This window comes from Gopherus evgoodei, chromosome 22 (assembly GCF_007399415.2).
Source record: "Gopherus evgoodei ecotype Sinaloan lineage chromosome 22, rGopEvg1_v1.p, whole genome shotgun sequence".
In the NCBI taxonomy this organism is placed as follows: domain Eukaryota; kingdom Metazoa; phylum Chordata; order Testudines; family Testudinidae; genus Gopherus; species Gopherus evgoodei.
Genome location: NC_044343.1, coordinates 10,107,839 through 10,125,505, shown reverse-complemented (window position 1 = coordinate 10,125,505; position 17,667 = coordinate 10,107,839). Strand labels below are relative to the sequence as shown.

The 17,667-nt window shown below is 53.2% G+C and overlaps 1 protein-coding gene across 1 annotated transcript in view; it reads right to left on the bottom strand.

Annotated features, from left to right (window-relative positions):
- Positions 1 to 17,408, bottom strand: part of LOC115638813 — a 28,417-nt gene extending 11,009 nt beyond the window's left edge. Inside the window, exons 1-3 of the mRNA XM_030540807.1 lie at positions 17,297 to 17,408; positions 15,621 to 15,667; positions 194 to 280 (exon numbers count right to left, since the gene is read on the bottom strand). Of these exons, the coding sequence (XP_030396667.1) occupies positions 194 to 280; positions 15,621 to 15,667; positions 17,297 to 17,408 (246 nt within the window). The remainder of the gene's footprint in view (positions 1 to 193; positions 281 to 15,620; positions 15,668 to 17,296) is intronic.
- Positions 17,409 to 17,667: the final 259 nt, after the last annotated feature.

Below are 17,667 nucleotides of genomic sequence, written 5' to 3'. Positions count from 1 at the left end.
AAGCAAGGGGGTGTGGGGAGAAAACAGGAGAGCACCTGTCTATTGACTGCAGCGCCAGGGGGTGGGGTGAAGAAGTGAAAAGAAGCAGGAGCACTGAGGTACATGGTGGGGGAGAAGCTACAGGACCTAAAACCAGGCAAGCCCCCAGCTCAGGTGCACCAGCACTGCCGGCAGAGGGCAGGGAGTCACTTACCAGGGAACTGAAGAGCCCCAGCGGAGCAATGTGGTGGAAGAACCTGGCCAGGGAGAATTCACAGTCTGTCTGGGCAGCTGGTAACTCCTGAATGCAGAGGGAGAGGGGTAGTTAGAAGAGCCAGATGCCCCCCAGCCCTTGCCCATTGCCTCCCAGGAAACCCAGCCCGTCACCTGGGGGAGCTCTCTTTCCCCTGGGCTGGCCTGCGGGGCCATGAGCTCAGTTTGCTGCTGCATGACAAGTGACGGGCTGGAGTGGACAGAAACCTGGCTTAGCCCCACCCCCCTCCATGGTAGCTACATATTGGTTCTGACCCAGCTGCTCTGGGTTGTGCTGATGAGCTGCCAGTTTCAATTAATCAGCCCAGCTCCCCACAGGCTTTGCCTCATAGAATCTCAGGGTTGGAAGGGACCTCAGGAGATATCTAGTCCAACCCCCTGCTCAAAGCAGGACAAACCCGAGCTAAATCATCCCAGCCAGGGCTTTGTCAAACCTGACCTTAAAACCTCTAAGGAAGGAGATTCCACCACCTCCCTAGGGAACCCATTCCAGGCCTTCACCACTCTCCTAGGGAAATAGTTTTTCCTAATCTCCAACCTAAACCTCCCCCACTGCAGCTTGAGACCATTATGCCTTGCAGGGCAGAGCTTCTCCAGCTGAGGGGCCTTCTCCTGGCAAGCGCTGGTTAGGAATGGGGGGATGGAGAGCAGGGCTGCCTGGGGATGTGCTTTGGGCTGGATTCACCGGTGCTCTGCTCTTCATATGGGCATTTCCCCCGAGTGATGCCAGCGTTGTGAGCTGCTGGCGTTTCACACCAGCTTCCCATGGGGGTGAATAACCACGCAAGAGGCAGGAGGTTGGAGAATTGGGGCCAGTTTGTAAAGGTATTTAGGTGCTTAAAGATGCAGATGGCACCTAGTGGGATTGACAGGCTGGATTTTTAGGCACCTAAATACCTTTGCAAATCGGGCCTTCGGAGGGTGCTGTTGCAGTGATTGTGGAATATGAATTTGTGGGGGCCCATTCCAGGTAGGGCCCAGAGTCCATTCTATGCCCAGCTGAGTCTGGGCATTTCTACCCTGAGGGTTTTTCTCTGTGTGATTACTGTGAATACCAAGGCCAGTACCAATCCACCTGCCCGCGAAGGGCACTAGAATGGGGAGATCCTGCAAATCGCTCGGTTTTCTGAATCCACAGTCAAACAGCAGGAAAAGCTGGAGGCCCAGTGAGAGAGCCCCACCCGCTCCCTGCTAAAATGAGCTACTTCTCCCCTACATTTGAGCCAATAAACATGAAGGGGCGGGAAGGCCGTCTGGTCCTTTGAAACCTCTGCCTGATTCAGTTAGCAACTGGCAGCCTTCCCGGTGAAAGACACTCACGTAGTCTCAGAAAACGCCTCCCAAATGCTGTCTTGTTGCTGTGTATCACCCCTCCCCCAGGTTTGTGGCATGGGAAAGGTTTTAAACTCAGAGCTCTCGCCACCCACTGTTTCACACTGATCTCTGATTCCTGGGGAGTTCATGCTGACAACGCCCCACCCTCCTAATTCACACCCACGTTCCACTCCTGGGGTCCCACCGAGAACCCCCCCCTCCCACCAACATCCCAATCCTGGGGAGCGGGGTGTCACACTGAGAATTCCTCCCCCCATGGCATGCTGACCTCCTGTGCCGGTATGGCTGACTTTGCCAGCCACGGGCTGCCACGGAGCCTGAGGATCGGGTACCATGTCTAGAAAAGGCGTCACAAAACGTTTCCCATGATTAATGACATGTGCAGAGGACATGTCTCAAGCCCCTCCCAGCTAGGGGTCAGCGGGGAGCTTCCAGCTTCCAGGCTCACCTAAGCCATGGCCCAGGCCTCTGGCACAGGGCCGGCTTTAGGCCTATTCGCCCGATTCCCAGGAATCGGGCCCCGCGCCTAAGAGGGCCTCGTGCCTTAAACACTTTTTTTTTTAAACTTACCCCGGGTCCCTGGCTGTGATCTGCTCCGGGGTCTTCCGGGTGGTCCCGCTCCCTTGAGCGAAGCACAGATGGGAGCGCGGCAAGCCCCACAGCCCCGGCTGGAGCGCGGCAAGCCCCGCGGCCCCGCTCTCCTGGCTGGAGCCCCGGCCGGAGCGTGGCAAGCCCCGCGGCCCCGCTCTCCCGGCCGGAGTGCTGCAAGCCCCGAGGCCCCGCTCTCCTGCTGGAGCCCCGGCCGGAGTGCGACAAGCCCCATGGCCCCACTCTCCCGGCTGGAGCTCCGGGCCTTTAAATAGCCTCCAGAGCCCTGGGGTAGTGAGGGGCTCCGGGGCTATTTAAAGGGCCAGGGCTCCAGCTGCCTCTGCCACCCCGGTCCTTTAAATAGCAGCCAGAGCCCCGCCACCCCCATGCATTCCCCAGGGCTCCTGCAGCTATTTAAAAGGTCCAGGGCGGGGTAGAAGCTGGGGAGCCCCGGGCCCTTTAAATAGCCCCCAAAGCCCTGGGATAGCAGGGAGCTTGGGGGCTATTTAAAGGGCTGTGGCTCCAGCTGCCTCTGCTGCACCCCCTACCCTGCCCACACCAGCCCTGCTCCCCCTGCCTGCAGCCAGCTCTGCACCCTGTGCCCACAGCCAGTCCCTGTCAACCCCCCTGCCATGTCTCTAGTCAGACCCTGCCACATACCCCTGTGGCCCTGTCCAAAGCCAGCCAGCCCCACACACACTGCTACCCGCACCAGCCCTGCACACCCTGCCCTGTCTCCAGCCAACCCCTGCTGCACCCCTGTGCCTGAAGCCAGCCAGTCTCACACTCCTCTGTCTCCAGCCCTGCCAACCCCATGCGGCATCTCCCTGTGGTCCTGCCTGAAGCCAGCCTGCCCCACACACCCCCTATCTCCAACCAGCCCCGCCCCCTTGCTCTGCCTGCAGCCAGACCCTACTTCCAGTCAGCCCCTGCCCTGCCTCCAGCCAGCCCCATGTCCACTTGTGCCCTGTAGTTCCCAGGGCAGTAACCCTGCACACCTGCCTCATTGAGGGGGGCAGGGAGCAGCTGGGACCCACACACGTGAACGGCAGTCATTAATAACCAATCAACAGCATATATGATGCAATGTATATAATATATAATTTTATTATTTATATAGTTATGGAAAGTAAATAACACATGAAAGAAATGAAAGGCTTTTTTTCCCACTTTTTTTTTTAAGACATCCCTGCCAGGGCCCCACCGAAAATGTTCAAATTGGGCCCCGCACTTCCGAAAGCCGGCCCTGCTCTGGCATCCTGTTTATAGGCTTGCTTTCCCTGAGCATCGGACCCCGGCTACTGCCAGAGCAGGGCCCAGATTCTCCATTGCTGTTAGCTGGGATTGACTTCAGTGGAGCGATGCTGATTTACACCAGCTTAGAATTTGGCCCAGATCAACCAATGTGTCTGTCTTGTTGGCTTTAACCCCGCACCCATCACTGGACCATGTCTGGCCTTCTCCCAAGCCCCTGACAATAGCAGCCCAGGAGAACTGTTCTTCAGATCCTTGATCCCTAGATCTGCACCTCTCTCCATCCCGTTCCCCCCTGCACGGGCAGAGATCTCCACATGACTCTGCCTTTCCCAACAGCGAGGGAAAGATACACACTGAATTCAGTCGGCTTTGGATCAGACACCAGCTGAGATCAGGGCCTCTTTATGCTAGGGGCTGTTTAGACACCTGTGTTGGCAACATCTGTGACTTAATCACAATACTTGTTTTTCTTAAAGCCCCAGCTCCTGGAGGCATGTGATTGGGGGAGAATATAGATTTTCTATATGTAAAGTAAGTTTCTAGCCCTCAGATTGCAGAAATTGCTTGCAAATGTGACCAAGGTGCAACCTAAAGCCTGAGAAAGCAGAAGGCAAAGAACCCCAGAGGGATTATATTTTAAAGTCTCATGCTTGTAAGAGGGGCTGACTTATGATTTTTTGAACGTTTGGGGTGGGCGGTGCTGAGGGATAATCTGAGTAGACAAGACCGACAACAGGGGGGAGAATAGAAGCATCAGTATCTTCATTTTACAGATAGGCAGGGTCTTGTCCGGGGTCAAACAACAGAGCCTGAAATTGAATCCCAAGTCCTCGGCTGGCACCTTAGCCACAGGACCAGCCATCCTGTCTTTGCCTTTGTCCCTCATTTTTGGGTTATAAAAGGCCAGCAAGGATCATTAGCCACAAAAGGCCACTGGCCAAAGGGCACAGATGGGACATGAGTGTTGCAAGAGGATCTAGGGGCTAGGGGCGCACTATGGGCCCTTGCTGGGTGAGGGTGCCAAGACCACGTGTTGGACTCTGGCACATCAGTTAAAATATTCTTCGAGCTAGTGATGTTTCTCCAGCTCCTATATCTGAATCTCACATTATCCTCCCACTGAGCTAACCTCCCCGATGCTCCCTTGCTGAGCCTCACAAGAGCTGCAGGCCATACAGAGCAGGTGAGGGGCAGGACCCCAGCCCTCCAGTGTGCTATTAGGTTAACATGGGGGTGTCGTTACCCCCCCTCCTGCAGCTCGAGAGGGGTAACCCTGGAAAGATTAAGTCAGGCCACCTAGAATTCTGGGGCTTAGCAGAGCTTATTTGAAATGCAGTTTGCAAACCCATGGAGCCAGCGGTGTTTGACACTTCCCACGCCGGGGTCCTAGCTGAACAGTTCAGAGGGATCTGAGCCCATCTGAAAACTCCCTAGGGACAGCTTTTCCTCATGGGATCAGTCCCACTGCTCTGCTGCCGGCTCCGATCAAGGTGCATACAAGGAAATGGGCATGTTTTTGCCTACGGGAATTGAATTTAGATTCAGACGAAGGTATGTTTACACTGCAGCCAGAGGCATGATTGTAGCATGCATAGACATGCTACACACCTGGACCTAGCTAGCTTGAAGAATATAAGCAGTGAAGCTGCAGCACCGTGGATTGTACAGCTCCACCCCGAGCCCTGTGTCCATACTCCCCCAACGTAGCCAATGCTGCTGCGTCTTCACTGCTAGATCAATGCTAGCTCAGGAACATGCAGGGGTGCTGCAGAATCACCTCTGATCTCAATGCAGATTTACCCCTTGTCACAGAGTCACCGGGCCATGCTCTGGAACTGCTCCCCACAAAGCCAGTCAGGACTTTGGGGAGCCTCCTCTCCCTTGGAGCAGACTTGTTCAGGGCAAGAAGCTCACACGTCTTCACCTCCTGGGTCTCTCCTTGGAGCATTCAGCATCCTCTGCCCCTCTGTGCGCTTCCCACAGTGAACCCACCCAGGCGGGGTCCTGGGGAAGCCACAGGGTCCTGCACCCCACTTTGGAGTCAGACGTGACTCTCAGCCAGCCAGTAATACAGAGGTTTATTCAATGACAGGAACAGGGTCTAAAACAGAGCTTGTAGATACAGTGAACCGGACCCCTTGGCCGGGTCCATTCTGGGGGGCAGTGAGCCAGACCCCCACGTCTGCCCTCAGCCAGCTCCAGACCAACAACCCCCTCCAGCCCCTCCTCTCTGCTCCGTTCCTTTCCCGGGCCAGGAAGTCACCTGATCTCTTTGTCTCCAACACCTTCAGTTGGCACCTTTGCAGAGGAGGGGCCCAGGCCATCAGTTGCTAGGAGACAGAGGGTCAGGCATTTAGGTGCACTGGCCCTTTGCTCTGCCAGATACTTAAGAACTGCCATGGGGACACTGAGGCACCAACACAGTATTCAGAGAAAACATTAAGAACATTCCCAGTTCGTCACACCCCTCGCTTCAGTTTGGGGCACAAATTCAGGCCAGTTCTTTTTTCCTCTGCACTGGGGGGGTCTCACTGCTCTCACTGAAATGGACAGTGAAACTCCCAGTGACTCTCGTGGTGCGGGCTTGGGAATTCAGCCCTGTGGAAAGCGCCGGCTGCACTAGAAAGGTCACCCGCAAGGAAACGGAGCAAATGGGATGGAATCAAAGCAAGGAACAATACAGCAGACAGGTCTTTATTAGGGCCGATTCAGCTAGACGGGGCTGGGAGCAGGAGCCAGTGTCCCCTGGTTACCCTGTTCAGCGTAGCACAGCAATCGAGACTGTTTGCTTCTCTGCACTCTTCACTCTGGTTCAACTGCAGGAAGAAATGTACCGCAGCCTTTCTGCAGCTGTTCCCAGAGCTGTCTTCATTAGCAAACCCTCTCCCTCGGGGATCTGCGTCTCCGCCTCCGTGCAGGGAGAGAAGGATACAAGACCTGCACCCTTTGGGAATGATTTCAAGGCCTGTCTTTATGCTCCCACACTTATGGGGCCACATCGCTGTAAATGCCCAGGGGCCATCGACCCCCCGCCTTCCCACCCAGTCATTCATGAAAGAATATTTTGTGGTTTTGTTGGATTCGGCAACAGTTGAGACAGCTCCTCATCTCTGGAGTCTGAGAACCGCCCCCGCCCACCCCGCAGAGAGGCCTCAGCCCCTCCGGCGCTGCACAAAGGGAGAGAAATACAAAGAGTTGCTAAAAGAAGCAATTAAAATCAAATCAGGAACTAATAACAGCAAAGATGCTAGCTGGGGTTTCTGGGCCAAACATTCGCAGAGCAGTGGCTTTGTAACTAAAGGTGCTAGAGATCCTACCTGGTCTCAGTGTTAACGTGGAAACCTGAAGGGGTGAAAGAAAGAAAGAAAGAAAGAAAGAAAGAAAGAAAGAAAGAAAGATCCAACCCTTAGACGAGCATTTACTTCTTGCTGCCCCCATACACTGCCCCCCTTGCTCCCCATACCTTGTGCCTACGGGACTCAGCCCTGGAAAAGCCAATGCTCTATTGATTAATTCTTTCCCCCTCTTTGTATCTAGTAGCCAACTGCTCTCTGCTTCCCGAGTGCCCTGCAGCCCCTGGGGACAGCACCTGCTCCGGCGCTTCTTGGAGGAAGAGTTCCCTTTCGCTCTTACCCAAGTGGTGGCAGGAACCCATCTATGTAAGTGGCCCCTAGACAGGATCCACCTGAGAAGGCGAGCAGGAGCCGAGGTTAGGGGGCTGGGTGTCCTCTCCTCTCCTCCCTGCTGTGCTTTGTATGGGCCAGCTGATGAATAATCTCTTGTTCGGAGAGAGCAGGTGCAGCCCTGGCTGTCTGGTGATAGTCATCACGGAGCGTCACTGAAGGGGGAGCAATCAGGGCTCAGTGGAGAGTATAAATGAGAGGAGGCTGCTCCACAGAGCTGGGGAACTGAGCACCAGGCTCCCGGGCACAGAGGAGAGGAGCCAGTTTACCTTCTGGATGGAGATGTCTGCCTGGGAGCCTGCGAGGCTCTGCTGGAGCTCCCGCCACGGCAAATGCGCCCGAGACGTCTTCACTTACATGGTGACGCCCGACCGCATCCCACAGTTCATCATCCCCTCGCTGGCCATCCAGGAGGACCACAGGCTCTTCAGCAAGGGGAAGGAGAGGCTGTGGAGGCCAGGCATGGGACAGCCTGAGCGGAAGGCCAGGAGGAGCAGCTCGGATCCCGCCATGAAGAAAGGGAGTGACCTGCAGGGCTCCGTGCCGTGCCGCTCCAGTGCAGAGCTGGCCGCCCGGGTGGAGGATATTCCAGACCCTGTCACCCGGGCGGCCCTGTCCCTGCCCCACTTGCCCAAGATCACCACCCCTTATGGTTTTGTCACCCTGGGGGAGAGCCCTCAAGTGACCAATGAGGAGGCCTTGTTTTTCCACTTGGACTTAGCGCCCTCCAGGTGTCCTGGTGCCAAGAAACACTCTGTCACCCAAGAGCAGCCGGGAAACTGCCGAGACCCCGGGGCACCCATCACCCACACGGACAGTCGCTCCTGGAGGGGTGGCTACTTGACAGACTTCAGGCTGCACAGTTCCCAGCATCCCAGTTGCAGGGGTAGAAAAGGGAGCCAGGGCTGTGATCAACCAGCCAGGCCCCCCTTGCCCAGAAGTTGTTCCAGCCCAATAAAAGGCAGCCGGATCACAGACATGCTGGGGGACACAGAGGCAGAGGACACAGAGGGCAAGCAGAAGTCTCTGCCCTTAGAAACTGTGTATCAGAGGAGCTACTCCAGCCCAGAGCTCCCTGCCAAGACCAAGAGGAACTTTTTCCAAAGGATCCTGAAGAAGCACTTTGCTCACCTCAGACATCTCAAATGTAGACATTCCCTTTTGCATTGATCTCATGTAGCAGCCCCTGGGAACCAGGGCCTACCATGGAGTGTATTCCCCAATGCCATGAAATTCTACCCTGTAGCTGGGCATCTGGACATAAACACAAGAGATCTGGACATTTTATTCTACCCTCAAATGTGAAAATGGTGCAAGGAGCTGGCTGAAGAGTGTGCACTGCTGCCTTCTGCTGGAGGTGGGGGGAATCAGAACTGCTCCACTGCATGTCATAGGCCCTACACTGCCAGATTCTATTCAGTGTGAGGGGTGAGTCCTGTGCAGGGAGATACCTTCTCTCCTTGCTGTTGTTGTGGCCTGCAGCCCAGTGACAGCACTGCAACCCCAGGGGGTGGTAGATTTGATCAGAATGCCGCGTGTCTATATAATGGTGGAGACTTTTACTCTGTGCACAAGTCCCTTTTCTCTTTCAGCGTCTGTCCTGGCACTTGTGTATCAATAAAGTATTTTTGCACCAACTCAAATCTCCTGCCATGTGATGTCTGTGCCTTTCAGTATACAGTGGGTCCCTCTGCAATCAGTGCAATGGTCTCTGTAGAAGAAGAAAGAGTCGTGTTCTTGCCACCCATTGGCCAAATGCAAAAACCACTGGCAGGATACGTGTTAAGCACCCGATGCTGACTGGCACATTTTCCATTTCTTTAGAACATAGGGTGAAAGGGGGAATATTTTCCAACCTCAGCACGGTGGGGAAAGCGCAAGGGATGCTAGGAGTGGGCTAAATTTCAGAGGGTAAGGCCAGAAGGGGCCAGCAGATCACGTCGTCTGACCTCCTGTATATCCCAGACCACCACGCTAAACCCAACAACTGGAACGAGACTGAAGTCTTACAAGCCACAGGAGACTAGACTATTCTGTGTGCTAAATGGCTAGTGAATAAGACCCTAGCCAGTAAAGTTCCCCTCTGGAACCACAAGGGCTTCCTTGAGCCTCACATTCTAAGCACAGTTTGAGTATCATTCAATTCGCAGCAGATTTTATTATTTAGTTACACTGTGGTGACACCCCATGGCCCAAACCAAGATCAGGGCCACACTTGCAGTCCCTGCTCTGAAGACCTAAAGAAAATGTGGTGGAGAAGGATTGTTACCATCTTCCTTTTGCAGCTGGGCAACCCAGAGAGATTGTGCCCTGGATCCGACAAAGCCCAGAGGCACAAAGCTCCCCCACCCCAGCCACCCCGTGTCCCTGAAAGGCAATGAGATCTAGGTGCCTGGGGTGAGGGGGGAGTTTTCCCACACTTGCCAGGAAAGGGTTAATGCAGATTGAGAAGGGGGATAATTCCCCCCACAAGCCGCTGCTGAGGGGAATCAGTAAATGCCCCTGAGGAGGAACATGCTGGGCTGGGAGTATAAAGACAGGACATTGGCTGCAAAAGGGAGGCTGTTTGGAAGGGAACCAGGAGGAGGGGGTTGTGGGGCTGGCAAACCCAGAGCAGGGGGGAGCCAGAAGAGAAGGAAAGGCTCAGGGAGAAGGCTGCAAGGTTCAGGAAGGTGCAGACCTTGGCTGCTGACTAGAAGGTCCCTGAGCTGGACTCTGGAGAAGAGGGTGGGCCCAGGTTCCCCTACCAGCCACTGGGGAAGTGAGTGGAAGGACTGCCTAAGCCTGTTCATTAGAGAAGACTTGGACTCCCTGGAAGGAGGAACCATGCTTAGTGACTTGGCCCTCTGGTCAGGCCATGAAGAAGGAGCAGCTGGAGTTGCAGAGACTGAAAGAGCAGCCCCAGGATGGCATGCAGTGACAGCAGCAGAGGGCCCTGGACCTGTGAAGAGCTAATCCCCAGAGCAGCCAGGAGGAGGCGCCCCTAGCGGTGAGCACGCCCCGTGACAGCGCCTCGTTCCCATATGTGTCTTTGAGGTCAGGGGGACTCCTCGGGTGCCGGGAAGCTTGTGCAGAGCTGGGAGTTGATCCTCGCTCTCCTTGTTCCTTCTCTACTGTCCCCAGACCGGGGGCAGAATATCAGTGTCTCTAAAAACCAGGCTCATTAGCCCTCTCTCTGTGTGCTTGTAGCAGCGATTTTGCACTTCAACCGACAGAGGCAAAACGACAAAGCAGCTTTCTTCTCACTAACAGCTTTCTGGGCTTTGATGAGCTTTTAAAGTAACCAAGTCAGAAGAATCCATCCAAGCCCTGAGCTGGAGGCTGGTCTGTTTGTTCTGATTTTAGTAGAGGGGTGGTTGTATCTCACTGTAGCTTCTCAGTTTCCCTTTGTCAGGTCTCTGGTGCTGGATCTGGCTCTTTGCTCACTGCTGAGTGGGAGTTACTGGTTGCCCCGACTCTATGCCGACCCACCAGCCAGGCATGTGTTGCACCTCCAGAAAGGGCACCTTGCACCCCCAGCGGGTGCGTGCACCCCTGGTTAAGAACCATTGCTTTAAAGGCTGTCAAGTTGGGCATCCAAAATCACTAGTCACGCAGGAAAATCCTCTCATTGAGTCCCAGTGTACACATGGCAGGTGGGTGGACAGGTCAGGGTGAGCTCTGAGGGAGGCCCTGTGCAAGGGCCTGCTCAGGGCTGGCTCCAGGCACCAGCGAAGGAAGCAGCTGCCTCGGGCTGCCAATAGATAGGGGTGGCAGTCCGTCCTTCAAGCGCTCTGCTGTAGTCTTCAGCGGCAATTCGTCAGCGAGCCCTTCATTCCGTCTCTTCCTCTTCGGTGGCACTTCGGCGGGAACTCAGTCGGGTTTTTCTTCCCCCCTGCAACTTGGGGAGGCAAAAAAGCTGGAGCCAGCCCTGGCCCTGCTGGGTGGACAGGTGGACGCATGCCTGAGCTGGGAATGACTGGAGCTCAGAAGGGTGAGGTACATCATATCCTCTCAGCAGTGATCCCTGACATCAGACCCACGAGATACAGAGCTGGTAGGGTGACCAGATGTCCTGATTTTATAGGGACAGTCCCGATTTTGGGGCCTTTTTCTTATATAGGCTCCTACTACCCCCCACCCCCTGTCCTGATTTTTCACACTTGCTGTCTGGTCACCCTAAGGGCTGGAGGCAGCCCCAGGGCGAGGAGCCAGCGGGGCAGTAGAAGAGATTTCTTTACATTTTTACATCACTGCCTCACCCTCGGGCCGCTTCTTCACCTAACATCCTGCTGCTGTCAGATCAATACAGACCCTCTCTCTTTGCTCCAGTGCCTGCTGGGTGAGATAAGCCCCACAAGTCCTCTTCAATCACACAGCACCTCTCCCAGCGACTTGCTGGTGGAAAAGGCTGATTGTGCCTATGTGACGAGCAGGAACTAGCATTTACCATAAACAGCTATTGTTCAGCTGGCAGCAAGGGGGTGGCTGGCATCTCATTATGCGCTCCCACTGCTTCCCTGACACTAGTCTCCTCTCCTGATAGGAGATACTGCCCCTCTCTGGTCTGGAGAGATAAACCCCTCCCCTCTCATTTTCTCTTCTGTCCATATAACTCAGGATCTTCCATCCCACACCAGCCCCCGCACCGGGGCCTCTGGGGAATCATTAAGGAGCTTGTTCTGCATGGGAGGGACTGAAACGTCATTACGATAAATACAAATAGCAGCCATGCAGATGTGTTTGTTCATTCAGACTGGGAAGAAGGCGCACGTGTTTGACAGGGAGGGTAGCTAATTATTGGCATATCTTACCCAGGATCCTGGTGGATTCTCCATCACTGGCCATTTTAAAAGCAAGATGGCAGGTTACTCTAAAAGAGATGCTCTAGTCCAAACAGGGATCAGTGCAGGGAAGTCCTATAGCCTGGGTTATGCAGGAGATGATCATAATGTTCCGTGTTCTGACTTTATAATCTAAGAATTTATGAATATTACTGTCCTGCACAAACTACACAGTCTGATAGCAGTAATGACTGATGTGCTTTCAGCCAAACAAGGGTGCAGTAGGAAAACAGGGCCCCATATGTCCTGTGTTTACCATGCAAGACTCCATAGAAGGCCTGTTACATGCTGAGTCGATATGTCTTTGGTTACGGGAGACCTGTCTGGAATGCGCATATAGACCACTACAATAGAACTGACTGAGTCTGACAGTCTCTATCCCTATGTCCACCCCCTTTTCAAGACTATGATAAAATTTGTACAAACTATGTCTTGTAAGGTATCATCTGAAAACTCATAATTTGCTGATCATTATTGTCCTGGTAAAATATGTGTAGCAACATTTTATATAAAGTTACAAGGTTCTACTGCATGATGTTACAAAGACATGATCCAAATCTGGGGAAGAAGCCACAAACCAGTTCCACAGAGACAAAAGGCAAACTGATGCCTCAGCCAGGTGTCAACAAAATCAAATGGACTATCACATGGATACATGGAAAAAGGGTACGAGTGAGAAATTTACATTATGGCAAAGAAACAGCTGGAAGTTCCCATCCCCACAGACTTTCTGTCTTCCAAACCCCAGCTGGAGATGATTCTCAAAAAGGAAAAGGTGTAAGAATGGGAAACAGACACCCCAAAATATTCATCCCTTTCTCTACCCATGGCAGCCATGATACCAGAGAAATAAAGAAACAGCTCAGGACTGAGGGAGGGAGCCTGTCTGAAAGGATTTCAGCCAGTAAGACTGTAATCAATTTTGACTTTTATGCCTCAGAACTTGTAATCACTTAAAATCTACCATTCTGTGGTTAATAAACTTGTTTTATTTTTTTATCTAAAGTAGTGTGTCTTGCTTGAAGTGTTTGAGAAACTCCACTTGAGCTAAGAGGATGAGGGCATATCATTTTCTATTAATAAAATGATGGGCTTTATATGAGCTTGTGTTGTCCAGAAGAGGCTGGGCAGTACAAGATGCACATTTCTGGGGGAAAGACTGGGACTGGGAATTTGCTCGTGTGGCTCTGCAGTGTAATTGGAGAGCTGCTGGCCATAGCACTCAGAAAACATAGTAAGGAGTAATTGACCTGCTGGAGACTGTGTGAGCAGATCAGGAATGGTTGTTCTCACAATGAAGCAGTGTAAAAGGCACCCCACACTGGAGAACACAGCTGTTCAACAGTTCAGATTGTACCCTGGGTAATGTCACACTGGGCCAAAAGCATGGAAAACTAGTGTTTACTTTCATCTTTCAGCCAAGACTCAGGTTGGGAATGAAAGAGGTGCTGGGCTACTCCATCTCTGCCTGCATTGTCAGGATGTAATCACACTCACAGAAATTTCTACCCAAATGATCAGCTGAGGAAAGCTTTCAGTTTCTGTGTTGCCACCGTCATCAATAGGTTTCAGAGTAAACACCCTCCTGAGATGAGCTAGCGAGTTTACTCCCCTCAGAAGCATTGGTTCAGTCTGTCTGCAGCTAATAAGACATCTCTGCACTGGGTCACATTTGGAAGATTTTCTTGAGAGCTAGATGCTTAACTGGTTTTAGATGGAGGTTTAAATTCTGCAAAAAAGGGTGGGTCTGTGTGAGGAGGGCTTGAATGGGGTGCTCCCAAGTAGTGTCCCAGTCTCCCCTAGCCTCATGAGACTCCGACTGAGCAAAAGCATCATCCTCAGTGGCCTGTAAGACACCACCTTGGGCCATGGGAGTGAGTCTGAGTCCACCCCTCTCTAAGCAAAGATCTCAGTGAAGTATTCCTCTTTGTGTCCCATGGGGACACTGGCCCAACGGCAGCTGCTGAAATGGGCCATCAAATGCAACTCCTGCTGTAGCTGCACAGCCACGATGTGCCCGCCGCTGCACGAACTCAGGCAGTCCTGCAAAACCAGAAACCAGGCGGATGCCATCCCGCACCAGCTTTCGGCGAGGCGTTGGTGCGCCCCACAGATACGCAGCAGCATCGCTGGCTTTCTTATGCCTCTCTGCTCTCCAGGGCTGTTGGGAAGAGAGGCACCCACATTCTTGTGAAGAATAGCAGCTCTTGGCAAAATTAGGGCCTGCCTGGAAGCAGGCAGTTCAAAGAAATCCTCTAATCCAGTGGGATCTCCAGCCCAGGGCTGCCCAGAGGATTCAGAGGGTCTGGGGCAAAGCTATTTCGGGGGCCCCTTCCATAAAAAAAGTTGCAATACTATACAATACTATATTCTCATGGGGGCATGAGGCAAATTGCCCCACTTTCCCCCACCCCCCGGACAGTCCTACTGCAGCCTGACATGGCAGAGTCAAGCATGGCTGGAGTATTTTAAGATTAGGGGGGTTTCTACAGATGCTTGCAGGATCAGTCCTCACAAATACACACTAGAGAATAAATGTCACCCCTTTAAACTCACAGGAGGGTGGCTGCCCTCCACGGAGGCAAATTGCACCCTCAGAGGAGTAATGTGCCTCTATGGGAGATATGAAAAAGAACAAGGAGTCCTTGTGGCACCTTAGAGACTAACACATTTATTTGAGTGCCTGAGTGAGGGCTGCCGGATTCAGCCTCGTATTATTAGAACATTCGTTTTCTGACTTCGTGTTCTAGCACACTAGGTCCTGGCCTCTCCGCAGTGCTAGAACCAGGTCTCCTAGTTGACCTAACAAGCTGCTAACTTCATTATTTTTGACCTTCTTGGGATGTGTTTTGTTTTGGCCCTCGGCGATACACGGCGTCTCTCTGCCCCTCACGAGTTGTCTCGTTACAAGATGTTTCTCTGCGAGTGCTCAGCTCCCACGGCCTCTGCATTATTCAGAGTGCTCTTGACTCAGCTAATGGGTCTCAAGTGCTGAAGGGCGTTACAGCTGCTGCTTAGGACAGTCTCGCTGCCGGAGATAAGGCTTTAGGAGGGGGCGACTAGGATTTGGCACGGTTTCTGCATGACACAAATTATCCTGAAGTGGAGAGTCTTTGTGGTCTGAGGGCAAAAAATTGCGTCATCTAGTTCATGGGTTCTGAAGTGGGGTGGGGGGGGAGTTTTTGACCCCCCTGGGGGTCATGAAAAGCTTCTAGGGGGTCACAATTCCGCTCCATTTCTTTAGAATGAGCTGGTTGGTTCCAACATTTATGGTGGGAGGGGGGTAGTCCTGAGACTTTTTTCTGTTGCCACATGAGCTCATGCTGCCCCTTCCCTTCTGAGCTCAAAGAAATGCTGTACAAAGGAAAACAAGCCTCATTCTCTCTTACAGATGGGGAAACTGAGGCACAGATTGGGGCAGTGACTTGCCCAGGATCACCCAAGGAGTCGGTGTCACCACTGGGAATCTAACCTGGGTCTCCTGACATCCATCCCCAGTAATTCCCTTAAAAAAATATTTTACAGTATTCTACAATGTTGCAGTGTGCTTATGCTCACTCAAACAACAGTGCTCTCAGCCATTATCATTGCAGCCAAGCTGGGCAGGTCCTGGGTCAGCAGCAGCAGTTTGGGTATGTGGGAGAGGGCTCACGGCTGGGGCAGGGGCTGGGGTGGCACTTACCTCAGAGGGAGGGCTCCCCGGCTCCCACCGGCAGCTCCCTGCAGCTCCTAGAGGGAGGGGCCAGGGGAGTCCGTGCATTGCCCGCGCCCACAGGCACCGCCCCCACAGCTCCCATTGGCTGCTGTTCCCGGCCAATGGGAGCTGTGGAGCCAGCGCTTGTGGAGGGAACAGTGAGCGGAGTCCCCCTGGCTGCCCCTTCCCCTGGAGCTGCAAGGACCTTCCAGTTGGAACTGGGTAGGGAGCCTGCCAGCCCTGCCAACTCTCTCCACTCCCTTCCAGCACCAGCGGGGGTCCCGGGCCATGTGCTGCCACCCGCTTCCACCCCAGCACCTGTGGGGGTCCTGGGCCACCGCTAGGGTGACCAGATGTCCCGATTTTATAGGGACAGTCCCAATTTTGGGGGCTTTTTCTTATATAGGCTCCTATTACCCCCCAACCCTAACCCTAACCCCCATCCTGATTTTTCACACTTGCTGTCTGGTCACCTGAGCCACCACCCCAGCACCCATGGCACCCCCAAACCGCCTCGCCCAGCGCACTTGCAGCCCCCTGCCCAAGTTTTAGTTAGGGGTATATAGTAAAAATCATGGACAGGTCACGGGCCATGAATTTTTGTTTATTGCCTGTGACCCGTTCATGACTTTTACGAAAATACCCGGGACTAAAACGTCGCCTTGTTTATGCCCATTGGAGTCAGAGGCGCTGGTTCACAGCGGCGCCCCCTAGAGGAACGTTCATGCGTACACACTCTCTGGGCTTCTGGGTAATTCCAAGGGAACCGCAAACACCAAAGCGGATGGATTTTGCCCAGCACTAAAGTAGAGAAGAACTTTTAGCCAGATGCCCTCCTCTCCCGCTGTAGCTCCTCACTCGATCTTAGATTGGGCCACGTCGTTCTTTAGGAGAAAGCCTCACGCTTTATTGCTTGTCAGCCAGTTCCTGTTTTTGAACCCTGCTAGGATTTCTCGGGAGATGCAGTTTATGGAAAGCAGCTGGAAGAGTTGCATGGGCATCCCGCAGTTCCGAAACAGCCAGTGGCCAGGGGAACATGATGCTATTAATGTGCCTCTTTGCACTGTTGTTGGAGCCAGGGTTGATGAAAGGGCGAAGCAACTTCTGTTCCATGTGACACAAAAACAAGGCGGAGACATGCTGAGCTGAGCTCCGAGGGAAGTGGGAACTGAATGGGAACTCTGGCTCTGATTGCCATGCAGCACTGCTGTTCGGTACTCCAAAGAGAGGGCAGGAGTTCATGCTAGGAGCCAGACCAGGGTATGAACAGACGCTGGCTTCAGGACCGTTCTCTAGCTGAACTGCAGTGAACGGGGTCAGAACCCACCCAAATACTATGGTGACCATATAAGAACATGGACAGCTAGATCAGTGTGATGTGGGAACATGGGTTGGGGGAGATCTGTAGAGGGTCTGAATTATTCAACAATGCTCCTGCTTTTCCATCTGCCTGTGTGATAGACATTGTCCCGAGAATCCTGGGCTAACCTCCCCAAATCCTAGGTGATGTCACTTGTCAAGGGGGGTATCCCAGGGTCGGGGAAGGAAGTCCTGTGTACCCAGACCCATGCTGCTGCCCAAATACCAGCCCTTCTCTCTAGGTGGAAGAGTTAAACCACTGGAACAAGCACTTAGCAATACGACAGTCCTGTTATCTAACTCACTGTCATTCTGGAGTACAACAAGGTCCTGGCTGCTCTGGACCTGCCAATACACCGAGACTTCAATATTCTGGTACTCTCCTGACTCAAATCCAGGAAGCCTTTCTGGATACATGCATCAACGTTACACGTCAACAGAAAGAACGTCAGCACTTGCAAACAAAAGAAGTCCTGGGATTCTGCCTTCCTCATGTGCAGTGGACTGCACTCAACCATCTCTGGACAAGGCATGGAAGGTGTGAATATCTCCTCCACAAATGGAAAATCAAAGAATCAACCAATTGTGACTGCGGTGAGACACACCATAGACAACTGCCCATTCATACTAGCACATCTACCTGCCCCAGAAGCATTAGAATGGCTTTCAAATCTCA